This window comes from Dromiciops gliroides, chromosome 1 (assembly GCF_019393635.1).
Source record: "Dromiciops gliroides isolate mDroGli1 chromosome 1, mDroGli1.pri, whole genome shotgun sequence".
Taxonomy (NCBI): Eukaryota; Metazoa; Chordata; class Mammalia; order Microbiotheria; family Microbiotheriidae; genus Dromiciops; species Dromiciops gliroides.
Genome location: NC_057861.1, coordinates 65477057 through 65498817, shown reverse-complemented (window position 1 = coordinate 65498817; position 21761 = coordinate 65477057). Strand labels below are relative to the sequence as shown.

General features: G+C 49.1%; 1 protein-coding gene across 7 annotated transcripts in view; it reads left to right on the top strand.

Annotated features, from left to right (window-relative positions):
• Nucleotides 1–21200, top strand: part of DPP9 (dipeptidyl peptidase 9) — a 51953-nt gene extending 30753 nt beyond the window's left edge. For 6 of the 7 annotated variants that reach the window (XM_043975597.1, XM_043975601.1, XM_043975598.1 and 3 more), the window contains 11 exons: nucleotides 303–480; nucleotides 787–949; nucleotides 1502–1581; nucleotides 6059–6211; nucleotides 7989–8124; nucleotides 9584–9729; nucleotides 11048–11194; nucleotides 12371–12523; nucleotides 13119–13261; nucleotides 15278–15389; nucleotides 17894–21200. In XM_043975597.1, coding sequence (XP_043831532.1) covers nucleotides 303–480; nucleotides 787–949; nucleotides 1502–1581; nucleotides 6059–6211; nucleotides 7989–8124; nucleotides 9584–9729; nucleotides 11048–11194; nucleotides 12371–12523; nucleotides 13119–13261; nucleotides 15278–15389; nucleotides 17894–17986 — 1504 coding nt within the window. In that variant the 3' untranslated portion in view covers nucleotides 17987–21200. Of the gene's footprint in view, nucleotides 1–302; nucleotides 481–786; nucleotides 950–1501; nucleotides 1582–6058; nucleotides 6212–7988; nucleotides 8125–9583; nucleotides 9730–11047; nucleotides 11195–12370; nucleotides 12524–12663; nucleotides 13084–13118; nucleotides 13262–15277; nucleotides 15390–17893 lie in introns of those variants that run through there. The other variant, XM_043975600.1, reaches the window with a different exon arrangement.
• The last annotated feature ends 561 nt before the right edge of the window (nucleotides 21201–21761 follow it).

The following is a 21761-nucleotide window of genomic DNA, read 5'->3' as shown; positions in this document are numbered from 1 at the left end:
TTCTCTCTTAGAGCACTGTAGTATGTGGACCCACACTGAACCTTAGAGCCCCCATCATCTTACGGTCAAGAAGAGTAATCTGAGGTCCAGAGGGCAAGAGATTTGCCTGAGGTTGCACACACAGGAAGAGGCAGAGCTGGGGTTTGAACTCTGTCTTTCTGCTTCTCCATCCAGTGCCCTTTCCAGAACTCTGTGCTGTTGCCCCCCATCCGCCTTCATAGGAGTCACATAGCCATAGTGATAGTCCACACTTCTGTGGTCTTTAATTCTTACAAAAAACTTGTCCGTCCTTTGCTTCCTAGTGCCTGGGCCATGTTCCTGGACAGGCCTCAGCAGCGACTCCAGTTGGTTCTCCTTCCCCCGGCCCTCTTCATCCCTGTCCCTGAGAGTGAGGAGCAGCGCCTTGAATATGCCAAAGCCGTCCCTGAAAACATCCAGCCATATGTCGTGTATGAAGAAGTCACAGATGTGTGGATAAATGTAAGGACCAAGGGGGCACTGCTGTTGCCCTCAGTAGTCGCAGTCCTTTTTCCCATGGGCCCCACTCTGTTTCTCCTGGCTGAGCAGCTGAACACGGGCAGACTCGTACCAGCCCGGCCTCTTGAGAGAGGGCTGAGAGCATAGGCCCAAGCCTGGCTCACAGCAGTTTTCACTCTTTCCAACTACCAGCTTTCCTAATTTCTCGGAGTGACCTTGAACTTATTTGTTCCCTCTTTAGTAGGGCTTTCACCCAAGCCTTGGAGCCATTGGTCTTTCTGATGCCCTTTTTGTTCTCTTCCTTGGTAGGTTCATGATATTTTCTATCCTTTTCCCCAATCGGAGGGAGATGAAGAGATCTGTTTTCTTCGAGCCAATGAATGCAAAACTGGCTTTTGCCACCTGTACAAAGTCACAGCAGTGCTAAAACCAAATGGCTACGACTGGACCCAGCCTTTCATTTCTGGGGAAGGTGAGAGAGATTTTATGCATTCATTCAGTGTCCACTGGGTGACCCTTTCTGACTTACGTGCCATACTTGGTTGGCACTGGAGGCAGTGGGGACAGACCCACAGAGGACCAAGCCCTAGCCCTCAGAACTCTAGTTGAGAAGAGGATGGGTAATCGTAGTAACATCTCCTATTTCTGAAGCACTTTAAGGTTTACAAAGTGCTTTCTTCACAACAGTCTGGAAGGGTAGGTAGTGCAAGCGTTATCCCCATTTAAAAGATAAGGAAACCCAAGTACAGTAACTTGCTCTGGTCAACCCAGGTCTCCTGAGGCCAAGTGCAGCACATCTCGCACACAAAAACTACTTTGTGGGGCAGATTAGGATGAGCAGCATAGCTGTCTCTGAGGAGGGAGAACACTGCTCCCTGTTTTCTGCATCACTCTTCCTACCCACGCCGACTACCCAAAGAAGATCCCCCAACTTTGGCTGACGACTCTTGCATTTCAGTCAGTCTTCAGAGTGCTGCTGTAGATCTGGGTTCTCCCGTTGACTTGTCTCTTTCCTGTCTTCCAGATGACTTTAAATGCCCCATCAAAGAGGAGATTGCCTTGACCAGTGGTGAATGGGAGGTTTTGGCAAGGCACGGATCTAAGGTACCAGAGCGCTTTTTTTCCTGTAGCTTCCCTGCCCCTTTCATCCTATATGCATGGCCTCCATCTTCCTTTTCTGCCAGACCTCTTTTGGGAAGTCAGGCTTCTTCTTGGCTCCTTGTTCTTTGTATTTTGACCTGGAGAAGCACATTTCTTCATCTTCAGCACTCGGCCTAAGGAGAACTTGTCTGGCTGAGGAGGGATTGGCCACTTGACACCCCAGTCAGCCCCTACTGGATCCCATTCATCCAATTTGGGGGGAGAAGATGGACCTGCCAGATTCAGGCTTGCTTTGGGAGTGTGGATGAGGCATAGCCCGAGGAGGGTCCTCTGCTGCTGTGATGTGGTCTTTCCTGTGACATCAGGCAGTCTGAATCATCTGGAACCATGATTTCACTGAAGCTTTTAGAGGCAGAAGAGAGCAGAGGGCCCCAAGAATGCCCCTTACACTACCCCAAACATGTGCCTCCAGACCCCCTCCTGAGGCAGCCCTTTTCTGTAGGGACCTTTGGGGTCATTAGGAAGCTCATCCTACACCCAGCTTTGACCTCTTGGCATCTTCCCGCCATCGCTCTTGGACACTGGGGCCTAGCAGAACCAGGCCCTTCAGATACTTAAGCAGAGCTGTCATCCCTCTGAGTCTTCTCCTCTTCAGGCTTAACCTCTCTAGTTTAGTCAGTTAGCAAATACTTATTAAGCACCTTCTGTATGCTAGGAGCCATCCTATACACTGGGGATCTGGAGAAAGACCAAAGACAGCCTCTGTTCTCAAGGAACTTTCAGTCTGGGGGGGAAAGACAATGTGCCAACAACTTTGAACAAACAAGCCAGACTCAGGATGAATTAGAGATAACTGACAGAGAGACTGCCTAAGGAGACACTTGAGGAGCCAGGGAAGGCAGTGTTGGGGTGAGCTGGGGGCAGGATTCCAGACATAGGGGATGGCCAGCAAGAAAAAAGGATGGACTCAAACAATGGAGGAATGTCAGGGAGGCCAGGGCCACTGGATCACAGAATGTGTGTCGGGTGTGGGGGAATAGGGTGTGAGAAGACTGGAAAGGTTAGGAGGGACTTCAGATGGAGGCGATAGGGAATCCCTGAAGTGATGTGGTTAGATCTGCACTTGAGAACAATCAACTTACCAGTGGGGTGGGGAGAGACTTGGGGCAGGCAGACCCCCAGTAGGCTGTTGCAGTAGTTGAGGTGTGATAGGCCGATGGCCTCTACCAGAGTGGTGGCAGTGTCAGAAGAGAGTGTCTCAGGTGACAGCATTGGCTCCTTTAACCAGTTGTCATATGGCATGGACTCAAAACCCTTCCCGTGGAAGCTTAGGGAGGAGTGTATGCACCCATGCAGATGTGGTGCAGCTTCGGGAAGAGCTGTCTGTCGCCCCCCTGAGTTCCCCGGAGGGCCTGCTTCTCTGAATGCAGCACGAGGATGTGTTTGCTTTTTAGACTGTCCTGTCATACTGTTGACTCTTACAGAACTTAACCTTTCCACCAACGTGCCTCAGACACTTTTTCAGCTGCTGCCTAGATATTTCCTTCATCTGAGTTCTGACCCAGTATTCTTTGGATCCCAATTGTTATCTACCATATTAGTGTTAGCCACTATCCCTCCCAGCTTTGTGGCGTCTGTGCAGTTAAACACATACAGCTCATGCCTCACTCAACTTTCTTGGGAGCATCTGAGGTGCTGCACTAAATCAGACCCAGAGCCACCATACCCTAGAAAGTCAGTCTAGCCCACCCCCCACCAGGAATCCCCTCCACCACTCTCCTGCTGCGTGTTCATCCACTGTCCACCTAAATTCCAATCACTGCATCCTGAAGCAGCCCATTTCACTTTTTGACACCTCTTTAATTGTTGGGAAGTTTGTTTTGTTTTTCATGAGCTGATAGCTGTCTCTTTATAATGGCCATTTACGTTGTTTCTTATTTCATCCTCTGGGGTCGGGCAGAACAAACCTTCTATGTGGCAGGTCTTCAAATATGGCTGCCATGTATTACTCCTGAAGTTGACTCTTCTCTTGACTTTTTTCAGCCATAACTCATGTGGCCTGAGTTCCAGTCCCATCCCCATGCTGACTATTTTCCTAGGGCCATCACCCATCTTGTCATTGTCCCTTCTAAAATAATGGCACTAACCCTTTTCATCTTATAGCAAACTCCATAGCGGCTCAAAAGAAGGAATGGAAGTACTGGACATCATTTCGGATGTCTCCGTTTTTCTGAGTACAGCTGGGTTGGTTTCCCATGGTCACATTCTTAATTCTTCCAGTCTACAGTGTCTGCCTCTCACAATGCTATTCCTGCATATCAGCCTCAAAGATCAGAGATGTGCTCTAAACCATCTTGGTTTCCCATGGTAACCCATCCCACTTGCTCATCCACTTGTGGGATTTGCAGTCAGAGGCAGCTAAAGGCTCACTTCCAGAGTGAATCTCTCCAGCATTTCCCATCTTGGACCTCCAGTTCTGCTTTGTTGTCATTTGACTGACCCTTTGAATTGCCCTACTGAGAATCTGAGACCATCACAAGTCTCTTCATTAGAGTCTAAATAACATCTTCCATTTCTGTAGTTCTTTACGGCTTACCAAGTGCTTTCCTCACAACAGCTCTCTAGGGAAGGCAGTGAAAGTATTATCTTTGTTTTACAGTTGGGGAAACTGAGACTCAGGAAGTTGCAAGACTTTCCCATGGTTACACAATTAGAAAATGTCAAGGCAGCAGACCCAGAGCTCAAATAAGCATGTTCTCTGACCGGACCTCTTTCCATAGTCTTTCCTGCCTCAGAATCTCGCTTAGTATCACCCTTGATGTAAGACTTTGGCCCTAGAGCAGAAGCATTTCTGTGGATAGAGCCGCTGTCCATCCTGAACTCTCAGTGGGAAGGGATCTCAGAGTTCCTGTGCTGGACATTCTCTGAAAAACACTGGGCCAAGGTTCTGGCCTCCCTCCACACACCCCATATCTTGAATATAAAACCCTTATCTAAGAAATCTTATACAAAGCTTTTTTTTTTTTTTTTAACCATTTGTTAACTTCCTTTCTTAGCCTAGATGCATTAATTTTGTTTGAGCAGGAACTTTTTTTAATTGAACCTTTGAATCTCCAGCCCACCAGCCCAAAGCCGGGAGAATAGGTGTCCACTGCTAATTATTCTCTTACAGCACAGTCCTATTTCATTACATTCATTTGCTTAGCCATGCCCCAGTTAATGGGTGTCTACTTGGTTTCTAGCTCTTTGCTGGAGCAAAAAGTGCTGCAGTGAATATTTCGGTGTATTGGGGGACTTTTAAAATTAATGACGTCTCCTTGGGTCACATATGCACAGTAGTAGAGTCTTTGCCGAGAATGTGGCTCCATTAGTCACTTACTTTTTGTAATTCCAAATTGTTTTCCAGAGTGGCTGTACTGATTCATACATAGCTCCACCAGCACTGCTCTATGACTCCTCCAACACTGACCATTTCCACCTTTTGTCATCTTTGCCAATTTTAATTTTCTGGGTGTGAGGTCAAACTTCAAGGTTGTTTGTTTTTTTCTTTCTTTCTTTCTTTCTTTCTTTCTTTCTTTCTTTCTTTCTTTCTTTCTTTCTTTCTTTCTTTCTTTCTTTCTTTCTTTCTTTCTTTCTTTCTTTTTTTTGGTTTGGTGGTTGTTTTTGTTTTTTGTTTTTTGTGGGGCAGTGAGGGTTAAGTGATTTGCCCAGGGTCACACAGCTAGGAAGTGTCAAGTGTCTGAGGTCGGATTTGAACTCAGGTCCTACAGAATCCAGGGCCAGTGCTTTATCCACTGCACCACCTAGCTGCCCCCCCTTCAAGGTTGTTTTGATGAGTATTTCCGTTATTGGCAATTGGAGAAGTCTTTCAAATGGTTAATAAGTTTGCAATTCTTCTTTTGAGAGGGAAATATTTGTTCATATCTTTTACCCATTTATCTACTGGGGAATGGTTTTTGATCTTACATATACCTGTTACTTGTCCATATCTTGAATATAAAACCGATATCTAAGAAATTTGATACAAAGCTTTTTTTTTTAACCATTTGTCAACTTCCTTTCTTTGCCTAGATGCATTAATTTTGTTTGAGCAGGAACTTTTTTTTTTTTTAAGTGAGGCAGTTGGGGTTAAGTGACTTGCCCAGGGTCACACAGCTAGTAAGTGTTAAGTGTCTGAGGCCGGATTTGAACTCAGGTACTCCTGAATCCAGGGCCGGTGCTTTATCTACTGCGCCACCTAGCCACCCTAGCAGGAACTTTTTTTAATTGAAACTTTGAATCTCCTGAGCACCAGCATACACAATGGTGCTTTTTAAGTGGTTGCTTAGTTGAATTGCCCATTCTTCTTTAATGTATAGAATAGCTCCTTCCAATATGGCCTTTGCAACCGAGGAGCAATTTACCAGGTGATAAGAAGGTTCATGGGCCAGGACCTGGGCTGCTCTTTCCTGAGGTAACGGTGTTCATTTTCTAATTGCAGATCTGGGTGAATGAGGAGACAAAGCTGGTGTATTTCCAGGCCACCAAGGACACCCCCCTGGAGCACCATCTCTACGTGGTCAGTTACGAATCTTCTGGTGAGATTGTGAGACTCACTACGCCGGGCTTCTCACACAGCTGCTCCATGAGCCAGGTCAGCCCGCTCAGGCCAACCAGTCTGACCCTTTAGCACCCCAGCCCTACCATAGACTGTGACTCCATGCTCAGCCCTGGGGGTGATGAGAGCCATCTCATGGATGAGGTGCAAACCGTCTGGGACCCAAGGGTCAAGAGACCTGGGTCATCTCTCAGCCAAAAGTGCCCTCTCCAGGGTTACCAGTGATCTCGCGACTGCCCCAGCTAGTGGTCTTTTCTCAGGCCTCAGCCTTCCTGGGCTCTCTGCAGCTTCTGATCACCCTCTTTTCCTTGATCTCCTTTTCTCTCTAGTTTCTTGACCCTGCTCCCTCCTGGTTTTCTTCCTGTGACTGACTATTCCTCCAGTCTCCTTTGCTGGACCTTCATCCAAATCATTCCCACTGTCAGTGACCCCTAGGCTCTCTCCTGCCCCCTTTCTTCCAGATCTCATCTAGTCTTGTGGGTTTAATGATCATCCCTATGTAGATGATTCCCAGATTGGTGTCAGCAGCCTTAATATCTCTCCTGAGTTCCAGTCTCCCATCTCCAGCTCCCTTGGGACACTTCTGTCCAGATTTCCCACAGGCACCTCAACTGAACATGTCCCAGCAGACTTCCTCCCCTCCCCTGAACTTGCCGACTGCTGCTGCTCCCTCCATCAGGCTTGCAGGCTCAGGGTCCTCCTCCTCCCCTCTCTTGACACCCACTCCATGGATCCAGTCTGTTGCCCGGCCTTGTCGCTGGCAGCGCCACGAGGTACCCCCCACCGCGGTGAAGGCCATTCTCCCCTCACACTTGCAGTTGGGCTGTCTGCTTGGTCTTCCTGCCTCTGGGGCAGATCTGACCACATCCCCTGCTTTATTTCTGAGATCAGATGTTAAATGCTCTGTTTGGCCTTTAAAACCCTTTAGGCCTTGGGGCAGCTAGATGGTGCAGTGGATAGAGCACCAGCCCTGGATTCAGGAGTACCTGAGTTCAAATCTGGCCTCAGACACTTAACACTTACTAGCTGTGTGACCCCTAGGCAAGTCACTTAACCCCAAAACAAAACAAAAACCCTTTAGGCCTTTTCCCCTCCCTCCGCCTGTTTCACTGCCCCCTCCCTGTCACTCCCCCACAACAGTCCATCTTCGCAGTGGGCAGTGGGCCTTTTCTCCGGCTGGCCCCCACCTACAGTGCTCTCTCTCCTAGCTTCCTCACCCTGGCCCCTCCACTTGACTTCCCTTTCACACGCCATGTATCCCATGGAGAAGTTATGTACATGTAGCCTCCACCCTGAGAATGACAGCTCCGTGAGGGCAGAGGCTGTGGGTTTTTACCTTTGTATTTCAAAGCACTAAGCATGGTGTCTGGCACATAGTAAGTGCTTAATGATGGAACCCTTCCCAGTTGGGCGACCTTGGGCAGGTCATGGACTTTCCCATTTCTGGACTATAGATAGTAATAGTTGTACCCCGTACTCACAGGGTGAATCAGAGGAAAGCGCCGTGTGGACTTTGAAGTGCCCTAGGAACAGCAGCTGCTGTCGTTATTGTGACTGATGATAATGATAAGGCCTCATTTGGTTCAGTGGAAGTGTGCAGAGAGGTTCAGAAGGCAGATGGTGGGAGCTGTCTAAGCGCCTCATGTCATAGAGGAGGAAACCGAGTCACTGAGGGAGGGGGCTGGGAGTGAGGAGCAGAGCTGGAGGTGGAGCCCAGGCCTTCTGACTCCTCTAGGAAGGGGCCCTTGAGCCCCCAGAGAGACGCATCCGGCCAGCCTTCCTAACATGTCCTCCATCTCTTTCTGGCCCGTAGAACTTTGACATGTTCATCAGCCACTACAGCAACGTTAGCACCCCACCCTGTGTGCACGTCTACAAGCTGAGCGGTTCTGAAGACGACCCACTGCACAGACAGCCCAAGTTCTGGGCTAGCATGATGGAGGCAGCCAGTGAGTACCAGAAAACTCCTGCTCTAGCTGGGATAACACTGAGGGCCACCCCCAAGGAGACCTGGCCCTTTGGGACAGCAAAGGCCTCTGCACCTCAGGCTGAGACAGCAAGGGTTCATCTGGTCCTTTCTTCTTTTGTGACGCAGTTATTCCACTGCTTCTGATTGTGGCTGCCTTCTAGTGCCTGAGGGTAACAGGACAGAGGGGCTTTGAAACCCTTTCATTACATCATGAGTGTGACTTCTTGTTCTCTGACCTCTGTCAGGGGCAGCTCAGAGCAGTAGAAAAAACCCTGGCCTAGAAATCTGGGCTTCTCAAGCAGGCAGTCAGTAAACATTTATTAAGCGACCACTGTATGCCAGGCACTGGGCTAAGCAGATGACCTTTGAGGTTCCTCTCAACTCCCATATGGGGTCCTGTAACTGAATGTGGGGGGTTGTGAAAAATTTGGCAATAGTTAAAGGTTATGTATAGCTATTTTATATACCTCTATACTCAGGGTCGTGTAAAGATCTCTCAGGTGAAAAGGGGTCGCAAATAGAAAAAGCTTAAGAAGCCCTGCTATAGGTTACTAGTGGGATACTTCAAGCACAGATGAGAGCACTGGGCCGATAGCTGGGTGACCTGGGTTTGAGTCCCAACCCTGCCCCTGACCTCGGTCTCTCCCCTCTCTGGTCCCTTTTAGCTCTGATGTTCCAGGTGCTACGAGTCCTTCCTGCCCCACTATTCTGCACTGTAAAGAATTAATTGTTATTTGAGGTTTTTATGACCCCATCTTTTGGCTAGAATTTTTTTTTTAAAACCTTGCATGCGCACCAGCCTCTGGGGCTCCGCAAACGGCACGGTGCTTCACCCACTGGCACCTCACATCATCACCACTCGCTGATGCCTACGTGGGCCTGACAAAATTATAATGATTGGAAGCCTAGTGAGGGCAGTCATGTGACTGTCAGAGCGGCCAGCCAATTGGCTGGGGGCTGTGTGTGGTCAGACTGGGGTCTGCTGGGAAGGAGGGAGGAGATTCACCATTCTAGCTTGAAGCTGGAAGGTGACAGGATGCGGCTGTGTGTTCTCAGCTGATTCCTGGGCAGTTGTGTTGTTCAGGTTGTATAATTTCCCTTTCCCCATTTTATTTCTTCTCCCTTGATCCTACTGATCCTGTTTGTGTTTTTTTAAGTTCATTCTTGTTAAATAAATCCTGCTCTGTTTTGAGGGAGGCTGCCAGTCTCCTTCCTTGCCCCAATATTGTGGCAAACCGCTTAGCTAACACTCCCCAATTAAAAATTGGTCCCCACAGTGCTCTGTGTCCTCTGCTTACAAAAGGGAATGGTTATGGGTTAGCATCAGCCAGAGGTGGCGCAGGTTAAGCTGCGCAGCTTTGGCCCTCAGAGTTCTGGGCTGTGTCAGGGATTCCCAGAGGCTGAACCTAACCACTGAGCTGCCGGCTTGTGCTTTGCAGGTTGTCCCCCAGATTACGTGCCTCCTGAAATCTTTCACTTCCATACGCAGTCTGATGTGGAGTTGTATGGCATGATCTACAAACCCCACAATGTCCAGCCTGGAAAAAAGCATCCAACGGTGCTCTTTGTATACGGAGGACCTCAGGTCAGTACCCAGTTGACCTCGGGCCCTTTCCTCCTTGGCTTTCCTCTCCTTGCAGCTGGGACTTGTGTCCTGCGGCAGCGCTGGTCTCCCAGGAAGACCGAGTCAGGTGGCCATTGTCTGCCTGGCCAGCTAGAACGTCATTCTTCAAATGCTGATCCCACGTTTATTAGGCATGTGTGTTCATTCAGAGGCCTGTGCTTGACTCTGGAAAAGGGGAGGCAATGACTGCTAACATATGGTCCTTGTGCTCAGTCTGTCTTCTAAAGGGGCTGGGGCTGGTAGGTTATGACACAGACACAGATCACCAAAACAGAGCCTAAATGTACTGGAGGAGAAGAGTCTGCTTCATGAGGTGTGAGGAAAGAAAGATAATTGTAGTCAATCATTCAGTAAATGGAACTAACAGCTAGGCTCTAATGGGCTGAAAAATCTTGAGTGCAGTCCTGATTGGCAAGGCAGGCCTCGCTCATTGCATGGAGGCTCCTTGGGACAAAGTCAGCCCTTGGCGGTGGGGGTGTTGTTTGGTCACAGTCACTGATAAAGCCTAAGGTTTGGGGAGCACGAGGTAGGCATGGGAGGCAGTGCCGGGGGCACCCTCGGATGACATCGTGGCTCACTGGCTTCTGTGTTGATATAGCCAGTGTAGCAACACTGTCAGCAGTGCCCAGGTGCATCAGACATGCTTCCTAGCCAGGGAGAACACAGACAAAGAGATGAGGAACACATGAAGGGTTATGATAAAAGTCAGAACAGCAGAACAGGAGAGAGTAATCGCCCAGGACTGGACTCGGTTTAGAAATACTTCACAGGGGAGGTGGTGCACCATCTACTTGGCCTTGGTGGGAGGTAGCTTGATGTGAAGGGGAGCAGAGGCTTCAGAGTGAGGAGGCCTGAGTTTGGGCCCAGGCTCCACCATTTACTAGTTGTGGGGCCTTGGCCAGAACACTTGGCCTCTCTGCACTAAATGAGGGATTCAGATACTGGATGACACCCAAGGCCATTCTCTGAATGTCTAGATGGAGAGGAGGAGCAGGGGCGTTCTGAGGTTGGGGGATGGGCTGGGATTGGAGAGCAGTGGCGTGGCCAGAGGTCTAAAGGTGGAGGGGGACCTTGTGGGATGTGGAGTGATCCTTGATGGAATGAAGGCTCCGTGTTGGACAGTACAGGGAGATGGGTCTCTCAGGGCTGTGACCATCTTGATCTAGGATGTACTGGAGCTTTGTCAGAAAGGGAAGGGGATCTCCATTGGTTTTTGTGACTGCCTAAAACATATCATGATGGTCTTTTGAATTGTGTTCCTTCTCTGCTCCCCCTTCAGGTACAACTAGTTAACAACTCTTTCAAAGGCATTAAATATTTGAGGCTCAACACGTTAGCATCTCTTGGCTATGCTGTGGTGGTGATCGATGGCCGGGGCTCTTGTCAGCGAGGACTTCAGTTCGAAGGGGCTCTTAAAAACCAAATGGTAAACCTTATTTCCAGTTCTGTTCCTGAGGGAGAGGCCCATGATGGGTTTCCTTGGGGACACCATGCTGGGAAGAGAGCTGTCTTTCCCATCACACTGTCCCACTGTCAGAAGCTGGATGCAGACTGCCTGGACCCCTTATGGCATTTCTTAATTTAAAAAGTCAACAAGTACTTCTTAAGTGCTTACCGTGTGTCAGGCACTGCGCTAAGCACTGATACAAATATAAAGAAAGGCAAAGACAGAATCTGCCCTCAAGGATCTCACAATCTAATAGTGGAGACAGTAGTGAACAGTGATGTACAGACTATCTGTGCATACGTGTATGAGTGTAGATAGATGTTAACTTCTAGGTAATGTCAAAGGAGACTGGGAAAGGCTTCTTGCAGAAGGCAGGAACAAGACCCACCACTTAATTGGTAAGCATTTAATGGGCAGCTATGCTGTGCCAGACCCTGCCCTGAGCTCACATTCAACTTGAAGAGAGACAATTGAAAGAGAAAACAAACCAGCCATGTCAGACTGCGTATGATCAGCGCCCCAGAGGACTTGTGTGTCCGTCAAAAGCTCAGGGTGCTCAGGAAGAAAGGGAAAGATGAAGACAGTTAATGTTCCCAGGGCAGGGTTTGGGGTCAGAGGACCTACACTGGAATCTTGGCTTCACCGCTTCCCAGCTGCCATGTGGTCCTGGGCACGTAAGCTCCACCCTCTGGGTCTCAGTTTCCTTTTCTGTCAAATAGAGATGTCAAAGTAGATACTCTCTTATGTCCTCCTAACTCTACAGTGCTGGTAGCACTTCTTGGTTTTCAGGCACCATCTTTTTTGAACCTGAAAACAATCCTGGGAAGTCAGCTATGCAAGTGTTCAATTTACCCATCTTACAGATCAGGATACTGAGGCTCAGGCAATGTTAAGCAGCTTATCCAAGGCCACACAGTTAGCAAGCTGCAGGGTCAGGACTTGAACAGAGAGTCCCTAACCTAAGTCCAGCACCATTTCTACTGCCCCATATCGTAAAGGAAGGCTTCTAGAGCAGGGTCGGACTTGAGTTGCACAGGCCTGGCGGCAGGGAAGCCACCATGCCCTTTGGCAGTCTGTCCGTTTGGTTCTGGGAGTCTATGTCCGTGCATAGTTGCCATGGCCAGGCCTCCTGATTCTGCTTTCTCTCTTCCCCAGGGTCAGGTAGAAATAGAGGACCAGGTGGAAGGTTTACATTTTGTGGCTGAGAAATATGGGTTCATCGACCTGAATCGAGTTGCCATCCACGGCTGGTCTTATGGGGGCTTCCTGTCCCTCATGGGGCTGATTCACAAGCCCCATGTGTTCAAGGTGAGTGCCCCCCAGACTGGTTCCGGGCCCCGCTCTGCCCTTCTGTAATGCTGTGCGAGAATTCAGTGTGCTGGGGACGGAACGTGGGCAGCTCCCGTGCCAGCGAGGTGGTCGTGCTACTTGGCTATTTCTCCCTGCAGCAGTATTGTGGGGAAGAGCCCTCTTTCCTCATTGCCCTCCACTGCTGATCCACGAACCGCATCCGGCTTCACAAAACCCATCAGCAACTTTGTGTTTAAGGCTGAACCCGGGACTCCGGCCTCAGATGGGCAGAGGTGGGGAATGGTGTGGAGAGGATTCGGGTGAGGGGTCATTAGGCCTGTGGAGGTGGCTGGGGTTGGGGGATGAGGACAAGGTAAACAAATAAATAGTGGGGATTTGGCTGCTTGGGAGGGCCTCAAAAGCCAACCGTCTAAGGGCCCCCATCTTCCTCCCCACCAGCCCACTGATGTGCGCAAAGGACCCAGTAGTCAAGCTTCATGAAAACTATTCCTTTGGGTCTCTCGAGTTTAGAGTGAGGGCCAGCGGGTCATCTGGTGTGTTGGGTTTGGATGACCTTAGCTTCTTGTGTCCTTGCCCATCTCTTGTTTGCCAGGTTGCCATCGCGGGCGCCCCAGTCACGGTATGGATGGCCTATGATACTGGATATACAGAGCGGTACATGGATGTCCCGGAGAACAACCAGCAGGGTTATGAGGCAGGCTCTGTGGCATTGCACGTGGAGAAGCTGCCGAATGAGTAAGTGGCTTAGGAGACCCTGCTAGAATTCTCTACAGGTGGACACCACCACCACTTGCCCTGCTCCTCCTCCACTGGACCTCCGAGTGAAGAGACCTGAGCCTTTTGGGGGGTCACAGCCCCTCCGGTGTCTGGTGAAGCCCGTGCCCTTCTCAGAATCATAGTTTTAAATGTAGAAAATAAAATATGTAGCATCACAAAGGAAGCCAGTTATAAAGAAATGCACTTATCAGAATGCTTTAAAAGCAAGTCCACAGGCCTGGGGTGAAGAGCCCCAGGTCCACACAGACTCCCTGCTTTAGCCATTCTGGTCAGGTGCTGTCCTTTCCAATAACTATGGGCTTTAATCATACTGGTCTCACTGGCTAGAATGGTCAGCCCTGCTCTCCCACTATCAAGATATGCCATACAACCCAGTTCAAAATGCTGTTTTCTCTGCGAAGCCTTTCCTGATTCTCACTGTCCTAGTCCTCCGGGCCTTCCCAGAATTCCTAATGTCTGTACCCGTCGTGTGACTCTTCATCCCCTCTGTCCCTCCCTTTCCCCCTCATTCTCTGGGCCTCACTTTCCTCATCTGTAAAATGAGGCCATCGGACTAGATTCCCTCTGACCATTGTGGGGCAGGTGCTCAGGAAATCCTCGTTAATAATCAGAACTCTAACTTGTCTTGGAGTGCTTTGGTGACTTCTTCATACCAGCCCTGTGAGGTAGATGGAGAAATAGCAGCGTCTCCATTTTGAGCTGGCTGAACCTGTCCTTTCATGCGGAAATTCCCTCCCTTGGCACAGCTCCGCAGCTTGCCTATAGTATGTGGTCCCGGAGGACTGATTGGCTGAGGGTTGGTCTTTGACTTGCCCAGGGTCACACAGCTAGTCTGGGTCAGAGGTGGGTCAGGGCCCCAGCTCTCCCTCTGACATTCGGCTCCTCTGCCTCACCTCCCATTTTGAGATGAGCAATCTCAGGCGATTTCCCCTTCATTGAGTGTCAGAATGAGGAGATGAGTCGTGGACTCTCCTGACAGTCCCTCTACCAGACTCGGCTGTTGCTGAGTCTTTCCTCAGCATGCCAGACTGGCATACACGTGTTTGGAACCTTCCTCCCTTGTGTGTGATCCCTCACATGATGGTTACTTTCCCCCACTTCATTACATCGGCAGCTGGTTTCTCTTCTTCCTCCTTTTTTTATGCTTGTACCTTTTTAGTCAACACTTCTTGACCATCAACACTAGTACCCCCAAAGACCCAGCATGCTATGGGCTCTGTTCCTGTTGATACTAGGGAGAGAAGCCCTTAGCTTCTGGGCATAAATATGTCCAGGACAGGCAGTGCCAGTCAGTACCCGGGTGTGGACCCTAATTTCTCAACAAAAAAAAAAAATGGGAACTTTGGGTCTCATTGTTAAAGTGTGAATTTTTTTATTTTTTTTAGTGAGGCAGTTGGGGTTAAGTGACTTGCCCAGGGTCACACAGCTAGTAAGTGTTAAGTGTCTGAGGCTGGATTTGAACTCAGGTACTCCTGAATCCAGGGCCGGTGCTTTATCCACTGCGCCACCTAGCCGCCCCCTAAAGTGTGTATTTTAAAAGTAAGCTTTAGTTAACTTTTTTGTTTTGTTTTGTTTTTAGTTTTGTTTGTGGGGCAGTAAGGTTTAAGTGACTTGTCTAGGGTCACATAGCTAGTCAGTGTCAAGTGTCTAAGGCCGAATTTGAACTCAGGTCTTCCTGAATCCAGGGCTGGTGCTTTATCCACTGAGCCACCTAGCTGCCCCCTAGTTAATTTTTTAAAATTAAGTTTGAGGTTCTTTAGTTTGATCAATAAAGATATCTTTATGATAGAGTATTTAGTAAATGTTGGTCTTCAAACATATTTTTAATTCCCTGGGTGTCCACCCTAATGAAACGTGCTTCCCATGCCTCTGCTTCTGGGGCTGGCTGGGAGAGACTCTTGGGTTTTAGCCCCAAGGTGAGGAGGTTGTTCTGTACTCTTGCCCAAAGGTTCTCATCCACACCTTCTTTTCCAGGCCAAATCGCTTGTTGATCCTCCACGGTTTCCTGGATGAAAATGTGCACTTTTTCCACACAAACTTCCTCGTTTCCCAGCTAATCCGGGCTGGAAAACCCTACCAGCTGCAGGTGGGTGTGGGCTGGTGAGCATTTCCACTGTCACTCCAGGAGCACTCTTGGGGAGGGCCAGGGACCATGCCTGGGGCCCACAGCTCACTCTGTATATCCTAGGCTGTCAGAGCTGGAAGGGCCTTGTCCCAAGCCCTCATTTCACAGGTGAGAGCCCTATGTGGCCCATGAAGCTACAGTGATGTGCCCAGGCAGAGCCAGGATGGGCACTTGGGTCCTCAGTCCACATGCAGTGCCCTTTCCACTGCCAGGAGGCTCAGGGAGGGGGATACAGCTGTGGGCCATCCCACAGCAAGTTGAGATGAGGTCATTTCTCAAGGGCCTTCCAACTCTAAATCCTCTGACACTGGGACCGGGCAAGGGTAGGCAAGGCGGGTGGCAGAGGACGAGAGGGCCTCCATCAGGGCAGGCTGCTGCCTGCGGAGCAACAGCTGCCAGTTGGGAAGGGCTCTGGGAAGGAAGGAGAACACCCTCATTTTACATACAAGAAAGCTAAGGTTGAGTGAGGCCAAGTGGCTATAGAGCGGGGGAGAGGTTAAGCCAGTGCTTTGTAGGGACTGTCAAAGGGGCTCAAGGGACTTAACAAAAAAAAACCAAACCCTGGTCTACTGTGGGGTTTGGGCCAGGATGGCAGAGGCCACATCCAGAGTTGGGGATCCCATTTGTCTCCTAGCTGGGCTCCTTCCCCAGCTAATGGTAACAAGGTGCCTGCATTTGCCTTTTCAATGGAGACTTGAGGATGGGCAAGCCTTTGGTGCAGAGTGGGGCTGGGGCTGCTAATGATATTTTTTGGGGGGTGGTCACCTGCTCCGTAGAGAGAAGTAGTGGAGAGGAAGGAACCTGTCCTCTTCTTCCTCCCGCTTCTCCTGTTTACCTTCCCTTTCCCCTTCCCCTTCCCCATCACTTTCCCTTTCTCCTAATGCCTCTGGTGCCCCTCCAGGCTCTGCCAGGCCTCTTATGCTGTAGCCATTCCCTGAGAGGAGTTGTACACAGGCAGTTGGCATTACCCACTTACCCTGTTCTTGAAGAAGAGTCCCCACCCACTCATTCACATTGTGAAAAATAACTATAATTCTCATTGATAGAACGCTTTAAGGTTTATAAAATAAATTTTTACAATCTAAATTTTTTTTTAAGTTTTGAATTCCAGATTCTATCCCTCTCTCATTCCCTCCCTCCCTACCCTCCCCCCTCCCTGAGGTGGTAAGCAGTCAGATAATAGCTTATACATGTGCAATAATGTAAAACATTACCATATTAGTCATTTTATATAAAAAGACTCAAGTAAAAAAAAAAAGAGCGCAAAATAGCATGCTTGTCTGTGTTCAGTCAATATCAGTTCTTTCTCTGGAGGTGGATAGTCTGCTTCATCATTAGTCCCTAGAGATTGTCTTGGATCATTGTATTGCTTATAGTAATGAAGTCCTTCACAGCTGCTCATAGAACAATATTGCTGTAACTGTTCACAGTGTTCTCCTGGTTTTGCTCACTTCACTATACATCAGTTCATATGAGTCTTTCCAGTTTTTTTACAGTTTAATTTAAAAATTTTAAATGTTTAAATTTTAAAAAATAAACTTTTTGAGTAAATGAAGGCACGGTATGCCTTGTATGTCCTTTGGGCTGAGTGGGTCACTTCTCACTCACCAGCTGACATCTCCATTAGCATGACTGAGGATGCCTAGAGCTCTTCTGTGCTTATTCTTACATTTGATCCTCCCAAGAGCTTGAGGGAGCAGGCAGCTAGTCACTTATTCCATCTGGCAGGTGAGGGAACAGATGTTTAGCTGGGTTAGGGGACTTAGGCAAGGTCACATTGCTGGTCAGTGATGAGCCTGGGTTCTCTGACTCCTACATCTCCCTGCTGCTCATAATGTGACTTGAGGCGTGCCAGAAAGACAGTTCTGCCCAAGAAATCCTTTCAAAGTGTGTCTGTAGCCTGAAATTCTACCATTTGAGATTCATTTCTTAAGACAGATGGTCTCAGAAAGCATTTATTAGTCACACAGTCTCAGCATTGGGAGGGACCTCCATGACCACCTACCTCCAACTCATGACCCAACAATACTCTCTACAACACACCCAACAAGTGCTCATCTGCTTTTGGCTTGAGGATCTATTGCATTGGGAGAGTCCCTTTCCTCCGGAGGCACTTCATTCTCCTCTGGGGCTAATTTTTAGGGAAACTTTTCCTTAAAACAGTTATTTATCCTTCAGTGTGGATTTACTTATCAACTTCCCTACTCATCCCCAAAGTGCTCCCCCCTCCATGATACCTCAGAGCAGCTTTTGCTAGTGGGGAGGGTGGAGAACTGGAGACAACTGGGCCCTTGGAGCTGGGAGACAGGATGTCACTGGAAGGAGAAGGGTTGTGAAGAAAGTGGGATGGTGCCCTGGACTTGGTGATTCAGCAAGGGCAGGAGCAAAACTGACGGAAGTTCCCTTTCCCTCCATGGCTGTGTCATGCGAGTGCCCAGTAATGAGCTCCTTTGTCTCCCACACAGATCTACCCCAACGAGAGACACAGTATTCGATGCCCCGAGTCAGGAGAGCACTACGAAATCACGCTGCTGCACTTTCTACAAGAATACCTCTGAGCACATGGTCTTGGCCAGACCCACCGAACACTGACAGCTCACCTCTGACCCCTAATAGCCTTCTTATCCAGAGCACAAATGGCCAACAGCCCACCTCCTGGCTCCCCATCACCTGGCCTGAGCATGGGGAAGGGGCCAAGGATGCTTGGAATGGTGCCTCCTCCCTTGACTCACCCCTGTGGAATTGCTCTCCATTGCCAGCTGATGCTTGTCATTTTTTTAACGACCCTCTATTTTGGCTCCCATTTCTTTGATCCCAGGACTGAAAGACAGTGGCCAGTCTCCACCAGGGCTCCCTTTCTGCATCTTCCTTCTACCTGTTTTACAGCTGTCTGCAGGGAATGGGATAAAGGGCCTCCAAACGGCTGGAGTTTGTCCTGGTTAGGTGGGGGTAGGGGGTGGAGCACCCAGACCAGAGCCGAGATGAGCGAATTAGGAAAGCTGCCTTAAGCCAGGAGGCTGTGGCATCCAGACTGGCCACCTGCTTTGGGTCCCGTGAGACACACCACAGCATAGGAGCAGCCATCTGGGACCTAGGCACGTGGTCTTTCCCTCCTTTCCCTCCTCCATACTTGGGCTTCTTGACGATTGGAGCTTTCACATAGGATTGGGCAGCCTGAGAGATTTCTGGGGCTGTGTGAGGGGACGGCCCAACTGCTTGGGGCTGTTGGGATGACTCAGCACACATTCTTCTGTTCCCCAGAATGGGCAGAACAGTGGCAGCAGGTATCTTGGCCTCTGGACAGCTCCCCCATCCAGGGGCTGCAGGAGTGTCATCCAGGATTTTTTCCTAGATGAAATGAAATGAATATTTATGTTTCTTGTCCTGTTTCCTCTCTGGTTCTTCTCCATCAGCCTCCCCCCTCCCCAACACCGTTCCCTGAGCTTTCAGGCATGCACTGAAATATTTGCTGTTCTTCAGTTCTCTGCAGGTCAGTGACTGTTCTCCCTCGCCATCTCTCCTGCAATGCATCTCTGTTCACCTAGCTCATGTGAATCACGCGTCCGGGGTTGGGAATTAGAACCATCCCACATCAGGGTAAACCCTTCCCTTCCCTGCCTTCCTTCCCAGCCAAGAGTTCCGCCAGGGGCGTTAAAGAAAAGTAAACGAACCACATCTACTTTGCCCGAGTATTTTAAGTGCGTATTATGAAAAGAAAATATTTTTGTGGATTCTTATTCTTTTATAATTATGAGTGTAAGACGTAGCAACTCATTAAAAACATTACAAATGCCAGCCTAGCATCTGGTGGAGTGTTCTTTGAAGCGAAGATTCAGGTGGGTTGGGCCTCTATGTAACTGGAAAGAGTGGGGATGCATGTGAGCAGGTTTGGGAGAATAACCCCGGCCTGAGCCCTCACCAAGGTGGGAGGAATGAATGTTGGAATTGGAGTCAAAGGAACTGGAGCTAAATTACAGCATTCCCTTTGTGACCCTGGGAAAGTCACTTAACATTCATTCTTTGTGTCTCTACTTCTGCCTCTCTAGAACAAGGGGGCTGGACTTAATGGTGCAAGGGTTCTTTCTAGCCTGAGAACCCATTGAACTCTGACTAGTCAGTGACAGATGTTGGTGACTGCTAGAGAAAGGCCCGTCTCCTGATTCAGTGTGGACATTTAAGGGAACAGATTCCTCTTCTTGTTAGAGAGGGTGCTGCCTACCTAGACGTGTGCCATCTGGAGGAGCTGCTGCCTCCATCCGTGAACTCTACAGTGGTGACTGACCTGCTGACCTTCAAACCAACAGTGCCTTTGATAAAGTTTTCAGAAGGGCAAATTCTTACCCCACACATAGGAGTGACCTAGAAGCAGTAAAAGACCTCAGAGGTCACACCAATGAGCCCTCTCATCTTACAGATGTGGAAATGGGCCCAGAGAAGGGAGATGAGAGGGGCTCGCAAGGTCAGACAGCCATTAAGTAGCATTGAGTTAGGATTTGAACCCAAGTCTTGTGACTCAACACTGGTGGAAGGCAAAAACAGGCCTGCTTTTGTAGAAGGCCTTCCCTTCTACAATGAGGTATCTGCCCTATGTGCCACAAAACATAATGGGCATGATTTGATCTGTTAGTAAGACATTTTATTTTATTACAGTAATTTGCCGTAACTGGGCTTGACTGGAGTTTTCACTTAACCAGTTGTGACAGCAATAGATGAAGGCAGTTCTCTTCCAGTCATCAAACAACTTCCAATGGTAATCACAGATCCATTCATTGATTAGGTTAAATTGTGGGGAAAGAGAAGAATGCTGTCCCAGATGTCATGAGACCTGGGTTCTAATGCTGACACTGACTCACTATGTAAATGTTTGAGGCAAGATTCTAACTCAGTTAAGTCAAACCACCCCCGCCACCTTGACTGCCATCTTTCACTATACTCCTATGGTGACAACAGGCCAGGACCACGAACCTTTGGCAAGGATGTGGCCCTGACCTCCCAGACTTTCTTCCAGCCCAGCCCCATAGCCATCCTTGAGGGAAGAAACTGAAAAAGAGACCCACGTTCGGCATCACCATAAGCAACCACTGCTGACCAACTGCCACTAACAGATAGACACAAGATCCCTGAGGGTGGCAGTACTGCTGTCCCCACACTGTGCCCTGCCAATCTCTCCCCCCCACTGGTCTGCTTCCAACCCAGACTTTTTATCCACTGTCCAAGGAAGCAAGCCCTGTGCAAAGGGGGTCAGCTATCCCTACCAGCTGTCACTCACTGGCCAGGCAAGCCAGCTCGGCCGAAGTAAGAAGGAGCCCTGAGGGAGAAAAAAGTCAAGCCTACACCACCTAGGATACTGCTCACCCCCATCTTCCTCAGACCCTGATGAAGACAGCCCAGGACCTCGAGCCCAGCCTTGGAAATCCCAATACTTCCAGCACAGCACCCATGTGATGGTCATCACGGGAAACCGCAGCCTAGCAACAAAGCACTCCCTTGGGTGCTACAAGACCCAGAAAGAAAGCTTCTGTCACTAAAGTCCTTGCTACTGCACAACGGCTCAACATCAGACACTGGCGTGATTGTTGTCACTGGAAATGGCATAAAAAAGAGGCATTAGCCCCTGCTTTGGGGCTGCACCCTAAGGAGCATGGGACTTTTCCATCCGACCTCCAGTATGCCTCATCTCCTCCATTAGCGTGTGAGCTCTTGAGGGCAGGGACTATCTTCCTTTTCTATTTGTATCTCCAGCACTTAGCTTTGCATATAGCAGGCGCTTAATAAATGCTTTATTCATGTATTCATTATATGACCTCATGCTAGTTGGTTTTTTTTTTTCCCCTCTCTTAGCCTCAGGTTGGTTTCCTGTTAAAAAACAAAAGAGAGAGAGAGAAATGTTCCCTTGGGTGCCCTCCATCTCCAACAGTAACTTCAATTCTGTGCCTTAGTTGTAAGAGACCAGAGAGAGCATAAAATCCAACTAGTCTGGTTTGTCCATGCCCTTCCTTGCCTTTCACCTCAGTTCATGACACCTACTGAGCACTTTCCTTTAGTGCTGGACTCTTTCCTGGGTAATTTCCAGGGAAACTGGTAGGTAAGAGAGCTGGGACAGGTGAAGGAAAAGTTCTAGGGTACCAGGCTTAAGTAACAATGACCATAGACCCAAGAGATTAGCAATCAGGATGGTACAGCTTGCCCTAAAGGTTCATCTCCCCTGGGTTAAGGTGATGTAACTTACTCTACACAGCTCCTGAGAGGCAGAGTCAGAATTCAAACCCAGGACTTCTGGAGTCAGATCACAAGGCAGCTTATGGCTAACACTGAGCCAGTGGGACACACACA